The sequence below is a fragment of the Nicotiana tabacum genome, chromosome 20 (assembly GCF_000715075.1).
Source record: "Nicotiana tabacum cultivar K326 chromosome 20, ASM71507v2, whole genome shotgun sequence".
Lineage (NCBI taxonomy): Eukaryota > Viridiplantae > Streptophyta > Magnoliopsida > Solanales > Solanaceae > Nicotiana > Nicotiana tabacum.
The window spans coordinates 84,353,661-84,364,039 of record NC_134099.1 but is presented as its reverse complement, the minus strand read 5'-3'; the positions used below and the strand labels follow the sequence as shown (position 1 = coordinate 84,364,039).

The 10,379-nt window shown below is 38.6% G+C and overlaps 1 protein-coding gene across 1 annotated transcript; it reads left to right on the top strand.

Annotated features, from left to right (window-relative positions):
- The first annotated feature begins 6,256 nt into the window (after positions 1 to 6,256).
- On the top strand, positions 6,257 to 10,151 carry LOC107826840 (cation/H(+) antiporter 4-like). The gene is made up of 3 exons (XM_016653872.2): positions 6,257 to 6,756; positions 7,601 to 8,608; positions 8,774 to 10,151. The coding sequence occupies exons 1-3, from the start codon at positions 6,535 to 6,537 to the stop codon at positions 9,875 to 9,877; spliced, it is 2,334 nt and encodes a 777-aa protein (XP_016509358.1). The 5' UTR covers positions 6,257 to 6,534; the 3' UTR covers positions 9,878 to 10,151.
- The last annotated feature ends 228 nt before the right edge of the window (positions 10,152 to 10,379 follow it).

Here is a 10,379-nt window from a genome sequence, read left to right as displayed (position 1 = left end):
GCGGAATTCCTATCATATCTAAGTGAGACCAAGCGAAACAGTCGATATTGTTACTAAGAAATTGAATAAACCCTTTCCTGAGTTCGAGGGTTAACCCCGTTCCCAGGTATACCTTACGATCCCGGAGGTGCTCGATTAAAATGGTCTGCTCCAGCTCTTCGACTGTCGATTTAGTCGCGTCCGATTCTTCGGGGGTGACGAAGGTTTGAGGAGCGAAGAAATCTTCTTCGTCATCCTCAGGGGTCTATGTGTTCCTAACCTCGTGCAAGATTGGGTGTGTGGGGATCGACGCCTTATGGTGGACTGCAAACATTTCTTTCGCTGCCCGATGTTCTCCATGTATGGTCGTTATGTCGTCCTTTATGGGAAACTTTATCACCTAGTGTAAGGTTAACGGTATTGCCCTTATGATGTGTATCCAAGGCCTACCGAGCAATGCATTGTACCTCATGTTGTCGTCGATGACTTGGAACTCGGTGCTCTGAATCACGCCGGATGTGTCGATCGGGAGGGTGATCTCTCCTTTCGTTACTTCGCCGATCATGTTGAAGCCGTGGAGAACTTGAGGGATGGGGGAGACTCAATCGAGCAGCCCCAGTTGTCCTACTACCTCCGATCTAATTATGTTGGCCGAGCTGCCTGGATCCACGAGCACACGCTTTATCATCTGGAGTAGTCATGTCCTTCTCTTTCCGATTTTCGAGGTTGTTGTTCCCCACTCTGTTCACTGAGCCAAACATTTTGTCTTGAAATTGAGGATCTTGGACAAGAAAAAGTGTGAAAGGCAACTTGCGTTGTGTAATAAAACCAGCAAGAAAATAATCACTATTATTTTTAGCCCCACGGTGGGTGCCAAACTATTTATCGTGAAAATGGTAATAACAATTAAATTTGTTGATGGGGCTCTAAAAATACATGATCTATTTTTATGCTAGTTGTTTAAGTAGTTGATGCTAGATATGTGAAGCTTAAAAACGAAATACGAACTAACGCAGAGTTATAATCAAACCGAGGGGCTAGCTATTCGGGCCCCGGACTGACCGATGAGGGGCCTAGAGGTCGGTGCTTGAGCTCGGGCTTGAGTTATCGGGGATACACGGGAGAGGACTAACGGTTATAATGTAATTAAAGGAGGCTCTTTATGGCCAATAACAAGAAGTAAATGAAGAACAAGTATAAAAGTAATAAGCAATAACAATAGTGTCGAGGGAATATGTTAGAGAGAAAAGAAAGAGTTCTTGTATATTTCGTGTAGAATAGTTGGAGCAACAGGGTTTACAAAGTACCAAGGATCCCCTTTATATGGGGGGGAGAGGGTCCCCACATAGTACAAAATGCATTGATTATAAAGGTAGAGGGATGGGACAACTAGATAGTGTTAGGCTCTGTCAATACAAGTTGCATGCCTTGGGAATTCCCCTCTCTCCTATTATAGCCGTTAGTACGTACTGCCCCCTGGGCCGGTATCCGACGGCTCCCGAGGGTGGGTCTCGACCTTTGATTTGATCCTCGAGAAGCATGCCCACGAGGCGACCTAATGACGAGGAAATCGGGCCCCCGGTTTTACCGCATACAAAGGTAACTATGCATATATATGGGCTATTATTGCAAAATATGCAATTATAGTCTTACAAAATGCAAATGTTATTATAAAAATACAATTAAAATATTTGAACACTTATATGGGCATAAATGATGAATTTAGATGATTAAATCATTATAAAGTAATATGAGAGATAATTATTGAATATTTATATAATTAAAAATACGGAAATAAATTAATTTAAGGCTTTTACAAATTATAGAAAAATTGTAAAAATACTTGTGCATGTTTGTAAATGCATGTATAATGTTTTGAAAGTATGTATGCATATTTAAAAATATATGAGGGAAAAATTGTGTATCAACACCTCCTCCAAATCTAAGCACACTACCACCACCGCCACATTTAAATTTGGCTACCACCGATTTTTTTTAATTCTCATTTTTAAGATCCCATCAAAAACACCTTCAGATCTGAAATTTTTATAGGGAGTCCAAATGGGTCGCAGTTTGTCTGTACCAATTATTCCGGCGAGGCAATATCGGGTGGCGTACGGGATTAGTCCAAATTTGAAAGCTACAAAGTTTTCTTAGAAGATTTGATATCGACAGGTGGTTACACCTCTCTGCCATGCCATCTCCATTACAACAACTAATTTGCAACAGGTGGTTACCCCTTTCTTCTTTCTTTTAATTTGCTGAGATGACGATTTTTATTTTAAAGCTTAACGGCAAATTTGGGGAACCCCTTTCTTCTTGCCGACAGGTGGTTACACATTACAACCCCTTTCTTCTTGTTCAGAATTTTGGGGAAGATTAGTTGTTGGGATGATGATTGCAAAATACAAAAGGTGTGCAAATTAGCTGTTGGGGAAGACGACGATGCGAAGAAGAAGAGACCAAATTTCTGGAGAAGAAGATAGAGCTGGAAAAGAAATAGCCGAAAATTAATTTTCCAGCGAGGAGGGGTCATTGGGGAAGATGAAGATGGGGTGGGGTTTTGGTTTTGGTTTGTGTATTTATTTATTTTTTAATTTTTAGAAATTAAATCCACGTGTCCTCATTTTATTCGTCACTTTAATGTGTGAATTACATGCATTTTTTGTATTTTGCTGCCTACGAATTTTGTGTCTAAATGATACAGTAAAAAACTGGTTAAAGTGTTCAAATGGAACAGACTTAAGATTGAGTATTTAAGTGAAAAAGGAGGACAACTTTAAGAGGCTGACAATGTATTTTGTGTGTGTGTATATATATATATATATATATATATATATATATATATATATATATATATATATATATATATATATATATATATATATATATATATATATTATTATATTTCATCACTTTGTTTGCTACCTCATCCATGAAATTTCCTTTCTGTCTTACATCAAATATTGTTGATCACGCTTAAAAATATGTAATGAGATCTTTACAAGTGATTCTTGGAGAGAAAGAATCCTTATTTATTTGGGTTTTCAATTTTTATATGTGCTTGGCTAATTTTGATAAGTCTATAATTAATGGCTAGAGGTTAGTAAGTTAGAACCTATTTGGGACACTTCCGTAAAATTCCCTACTGTATATTCCAAAAAGGAATTTTCAGAAACCACTATTGTTTAGTGGCTAGTAACTTCCTGTAGCTACCATATACATAATTACTTCATATATCTACTATTTACGCGCTACTGTATTCATGAATACAATATCGAAATTTGCTAGAAAAATAAGGAATTCCAGCTGTGCGACTGTATTTGCGCTACCGCATTCATGAATACAGTAGTGAAATTCGCCGAAAAAATAGGAAAGTCCAGTTGTTTAATAACGTAAAAAGAATCAATTAGCATGTATCACTCATAATTTAACTCAACAAAATTAATTTTACATAAATTTAGCTGCTATGTGACTGTATTCGTTGTATTCACGCTACGTATTCATGAATACAGTAGCGAAATTCGCCTAAAAATAGGGGAATCCAGCTGTGCGATTGTATTCGCTATATTCACGCTACTATATTCAGGATTACAATAGCGGAATTTGCCTAAAAATAGGTGAATCCAGCTGTTTAATAGCGGAAGGAGGATCAGTTAGCATGTATCACTCCCAATTTAACTCAACAAAATTAATTCTACATAATTTTCGCTGCTACTATGATGTATTCCATGTATTCACGCAACTGTATTTATAAAATACAGTGAGGTAATCAAGAAATAAGGTGTATACCGTTCTATTCAATTCGATTGCATACATTGTATTCAATTCACAAATATTCATTATTCAATATTATATATTGTATTCAATTTACAGTATTTAATTCGACTGTATTCAAACAACAAAATATCACAAAATACAGTGATATTCGGCTATATTCAAAAATTACAAACCTTTGAAATACATAAATGAATGCAAATAATAATGTATTTATACAAAAATATAATATATTTGAGTGTATTTGTATAGAATATAATATATTTGTATCATTATATGTGACTAAAATAGCAAAGACGAGAAGAAAGTTTACTGGAGATGTCGTTTTCTAGCCAAGCAAAATACTGTATACATTGTAATTAAACTAAAAATGGGCACGAACAAAACTTGGCCTTCAAATTTTCTCCGGGTTAGCCATGGCCAGATCTGTTTGCCTAAGAGGATGAGCCAATAGTGAATGATGACGCCGACGAGGATTCTGACGACGACCACGATGATGGCGCCGAGCGCTGCTTTGATGGAGAAGAGAGAAGATTGAGAATCTTGCTGATAGAGAGAATGAAAAGAGATAGAAAGAACATTATATTTCATGTCTCAATAGTAGGTATAAATAAATACCTATTTTGCTATAAAATAGAAAATGTAGCTATAAGTAACAACAACAACAACAATACCTACCTAGTAAAATCCCATAAAGTAGGGTCTGGGGAGAGTAATATATACGCAAACCTTACCCCTACCTCGATAGGGTAGAGAGGCTGTTTCCGATAGACCCTCGGCTTAGAAAGATGAAAAAAAACAACAAGAAAAGATAATTCATTAGTAACTCCGTAGAAATCGTAATAGTAACAGAAGCATAACAACCAAAAGATAAATGACATGCAATAACAGTAACCAGTAACTAATGCCTGAGGCTAAGATAAACAGCAAGGATAGTGTGGATTCAACATAAACTGGAAGCCATCTAAGATCAACCCTAACCTAACCCCGCCTCACCCCCGGTATGAAGTAAGGAAAGCTCTACTATCCCCTAACCTACAACCCTAATGCTTGACCTCCAATCCTTCCTATCAAGGGCTATGTCCTCAAAAATCTGCAGTCGTATCATGTCCTGCCTGATCACCTCTCCCCAATACTTCTTAGGCCTCCCTCTACCTCTTCCCGTACCCACCATGACCAACCGCTCACACCTCCTCATCGGAGCATCAAGGCTTCTCCTCCGCACGTGCCCGAACCAACTGAGTCTCACTTCCCGCATCTTGTCATCCACAGGGGCCACGCCCACCTTCTTCCGAATATCTTCATTCCTAATCTTGTCTATCCTAGTGTGCCCGCACATCCACCTCAGCATCCTCATCTCTGCTACCTTCATCCTCTGGATATGGGAGTTCTTAACCTGCCAACACTCTGCCCCATACAATATGGCCGGTCTAACCACAGTTCTATAAAATTTACCGTTGAGTATCGGTGACACTTTCTTGTCATACAAGACTCCAGATGCACGCCTCCATTTCATCCAGCCCGCCCCTATACGGTGAGTGACGTCTTTGTCGATCTCTCTGTCCCCCTGGATCATCGACCCAAGATACTTGAAGCTATCTCTCTTGGTGATGACCTGTGATCCAAGCCTCACGTCCCTGCCTACTTCCCTCGACTCAACGCTAAACTTGCACTTCAAGTACTCTGTCTTAGACCTGCTCAATTTGAAACCCTTAGACTCGAGGGTTTGTCTCCAAACCTCCAATCTTTCGTTAACACCGACCCTCATCTCATCAATTAGAACTATGTCATCAGCAAATAACATACACCATGGCACATCCCCTTGAATATGGTGTGTCAATGCATCCATTACCAAGGCAAATAAGAACGGGCTAAGCGCATAGCCTTGGTGTAATCCCATAACAACCGGGAAATGCTCCGAGTCGCCTCCCACAGTCCTAACTTTAGTCCTAGCTCCATCATGCATATCTTTGATTGATCTTATGTAGGCTACCGGCACGCCCTTTGCCTCAAGACATCTCTAGAGCACCTCCCTGGAGACCTTGTCATACGCTTTCTCCAAGTCAATAAACACCATGTGCAGATCCTTCTTCTCATCCCTGTACTATTCCACCAACCTCCTAATAAAGTGGATAGCTTCCGTTGTGGAGCGACCCAGCATGAATATAAACTGATTGTCGGATATAGACGTCGTCTTCCTCACCCCCACCTCCACCACCCTATCCCAGACTTTCATGGTATGGCGTAACTATAAGTAACAATATGTTGAAATTGTTTTAGTTTATGATAAATAGGGTGTAATGATTTGTTATAGGAGGTAAAATTTCCTATTCCAAATTACAATATCATGCTGGATATGAGAATTACCTATTATTGCAATTTAACTCAACCAAATAATACCAAAATTATTTAAGCTAAAAAGTGTACATAACATAAGCTCACTCTTTTGATAAAAGGTTATACAACAATTAAACAAATAGGAAACTTGCTGACAAAACTGTTGGTCTGCTGGAAACATCCGATAAAATTGGAGCAATATCAAACACATAAGTCTACCAAAAAAAGCTGATCATCAGCAAATAACTGAGACCTCCACTTTCCTTAAATTCTGCAGTTTTCCCACCTTCAAACTTCTCTTAACCCTAGGTATGGCCGGTACAATTAGAAAGCTAATTAAAAAAACAAAAACCCTTTTAATTTCTTCCCAAGGGCCAAGGTAGAGGTGGTAGTATGTAAAACTGTATATAATAATTGAACCATATATCTTGCTGGGCAAAAATGAGCAATAACACAGACTCCATCTCTACCCAAAAAGTTCTTCAATGTGTAAGGTTCCCTCCCAGAGGGTTTTCACTTGGAATATTTGGAAAAGAGAATAATCCCTGGACTTATTCAGTCCCAACAATTCAATCTCAAATACTCCTTATATATGTTGTCACACAACTTTTTCATACCCCCCTCAAGCGCCTTGGATTTCCCAAGATCTCTTCTGAAATCTTTGTATGTAATTTATCTCTCTTTTTTCTTTTCTTCATTTCTTGTAATGTGTATTTTTCAATTCAATGTTTTCATCAACATTAGTTTCCCCTGTTTCTTGCTTGCCCATTCTTCTTCAAATATTTGATTCTAATCCAATGGTCCTCTTAAGCCCATATTTATAGGACTTTAGAACAATAGAAAGGCAATAAAATTGTAGAAAAAAGGCATTCGTTTGGTTTCTTAAATTTACAGTTGATACAAGTTTGTGTTCCATAGTGCATCATTTTTCCTCACAAGCTGGGGCGATGGTACATAGCCCCAAGGGTGGTCAACTGACTACCATGTCAAAAAATTACATTGTATATATGGGTAAAATATTAGATTTTAGTGGTAAATAATATATATTGAACACCCTTTATAAAAATTGCTGAGTTTTCTGCTTCAAGTCTAAACTTTTACATGGATAAATGTGGAGTCACAATGTTGCATTCTTCCTTTGCCAACTCAAAAGCTATCCCTTACTTGTACCAAATCTATCCAATTAGGTAGAAATGTGGTATAAAGGTTATATGAGGTCTCAAGAGCACACTTTAAATTTCTTAATTATATAATGTTTCAACATGCCCTCTCCCATGTTGGCCTGATTATTTTTCTGGGACCAAACACGTCGAAATGTTTTTTGCATATTGGGCGACGGTGAGATTTGAAACCTATACTTGCTGAGATACTTGCTATGTTCAAGTGTGTGACTATCTCATTTGAACGATTAATCTGTTAGAAAAAACACTCTTTAGGTACACAATTATATTATATCTCAACAATTGCCACCATATAACTGATGCGCATATGATTGTTGTGTGTATAGGCCGGGTTAATCCTTGGATCTACTTTGCTTGGGCGTTATAGGAGTTACCAAGAATCCTTGTTTCCTATTGCAAGTCAAGGAATTCTGGGTGCACTGTCAACTTTTGGTTACCTACTTTTCCTGTTTCTAAGTGGTGTGAAAATGGACACTAGCTTGACAAGGAAAATAGGAAGAAGAGCACTAGTAATAGGAATTCTTAATCACTTGGTTCCCTTGATAGCTGGTATGATAACCGTATTTGCGTTATCACGTTCTTTCTTTCAAGAAGGTGCCACAACAGTGTCCCCTTCTGTTGAAGTGATAACTATTGCTAAGACGTCATTTCCTGTCATCTCTTTCCTCCTTAAGGATCTCGGACTCCTTAATTCAGAACTTGGGCGGTTAGCACTTTCTTCTGCACTTATTAGCGACTTATTTGGGCTCACTATCACCGTAATTAGCGTGCTAGTTGTTATAAGTGCAACGGGTACACTGGCAAGAGCAGTCAAGGATGCAATACTTTTTATTATTTTCATTATTGTGGTTATTTTTGTCTTTAGACCACTCATGATATTGGTGGCCAAAAGGACCCCTGAAGGGAGGCCTGTTAAAGACCTTTACATTTTGCTAATTGTTCTTGCCGTTTTACTTTCTGGTGTGTTCTCAGACTGGGCTGAACAAACAGTACTTGTGGGGCCTTTTATCTTTGGTTTAGCCGTGCCTGAGGGACCACCTTTAGGATCAACTCTAGTAGATAAACTTGATCCATTTGCCTCAGGCTTTCTGTTGCCTATTTTTGTAAGTCTAATGTCATTAAGAACAAACCTCTCGGCCATAAATCCGTCTTCTTCTTTTACATTTGCCAATATTATCCTAATGTGTGTTGCAAGTATATCAAAGATACTAGCATGTTTCCTTCCCATGCTATATTGCAAGATGCCCTTAAATGATGCTGTAGCACTCAGCCTCATCATGTCTACGAGAGGGGTCGTCGACTTGGCTACCTACAGCTTCCTAAGAGATACTAAGGTAAGTGAATTCCTGGCTTCATTTAATCTAGTTGGGAAAAAAAAGCAAGAAATATCACTTGAACACCTTGGTTATGGATTCTTGTGCCTGTATAATGTCGGCACAAGCAATAATGCAGAGGAATGAAAGTTCTTATGGACAAAATTTTCAACATATCTTTTGCAGATTATCAATCAGGAGACTTTTGCTTTTATGGTTTTAGCAACACTTTTTACTGCAGTATTTGTACAAATCATGGTGAGCTGGCTTTATGATCCATCTAGGAAATATGCTGGATATCAAAGAAGGAACTTAATGAACTCCAACAACAAATTGCCCATACTTTTTTGCATCCACAATCAGGATAATACTGCTGCTATACTTAGACTTCTGGAGAAATCTAATCCCAATAGGGATTTCCCAATAGTTGCCAATGTCCTCCACCTTATAGAGCTACGGGGTCGAGCGTCCTCTGTTTTCATCTCCCACCAAGTTCAGACAAAGGCCATTTCTGACGTATCTTATTCAGAAAATGTCATTCTTGCTTTCCAAGGGTACGAACGGAACAACTATGGAGCTGTGACCATCCAGGCTTTTACGGCTATCTCCCCAGGCAATCTAATGCATGAGGATATATGTACTCTTGCCCTTGATGTCCTTGCATCCATCATTATATTGCCCTTTCATCGAAAATGGGCCGTAGATGGATCAGTAGAAGTTGAAGACCACAGTTTGAGAACTTTGAACTGTAGTGTTCTTGAAAGGGCTCCTTGTTCTGTTGGAATCCTAGTTGATCGAGGCCAGTTGCGACGCTCTAACTCTGTCCGTTCATCACAGAATGCATATTGTGTTGCTATGCTATTTCTTGGAGGAAATGATGATCAAGAAGCATTGACATTTGCTAAGAGAATGGCCATTAGTGGGACCATTAGCCTCACAGTGATACGGTTAAGTTCCAAGAAAGAAATGAGCTCTAATGTTGATCAAGTTATTGATTTGGATATTGTAGGTGACTGGAAACATAGCAGAAGTGGTTGGGAAAATGTGCAGTACATTGAACATCAAGTGAATGAAACAACGGAGACAGCCTTGTTAGTTCACTCGTTGGTGGATGAATATGACCTTATAATAACAGGGCGACGAAATAATATACATTGTCTGCTAACAGCAGGACTTGAGGAATGGAGTGAAATCCCAGAGTTAGGAGTCATTGGTGATATGCTTGCCTCAAAGGATCTTAAGACCAGGGCTTCTGTCCTGGTGATTCAACAACAGCAAATAGCAATGTAGCTATATTATATGGATCCTTCAATTGCCACGTTATACCTGTATTAAACGGGTGTGATACTGGTGTGGACGCTCCGTCGAAATCCTCCCAAATACAAGAAAGGTTAGCAAAAGCTGCACGTACTAGTACTAAATACTTACACGCCTGTATCAGATAACCGATCCCCTGTACATAGCTCACTAGACTTTATATGTCTGATTTTTGTCCTTCTCCCTAACAGTTTTGTTACTCCAAAATTAACATGATTGAATATGATTTTTGGTTTCATTTTCTGTACGTATACTTGAATCATTCATCTGCCTTTATTCAATAGTGCATCTTGAGAATGCTGGATGTCAGCTTCATGTCTGTGAGAAAAACACAAATGCGTGAGGAACTAAATCTCAAAGATTTTTCTCGTCAGCAATTTGCAAGTAAATAGGCAAGAATGTACTACATCTATTATACCTCAATCTCAAACAAGTTGGCGGAACTACTAATTATCTTTGAAATCTGGACTTCAAC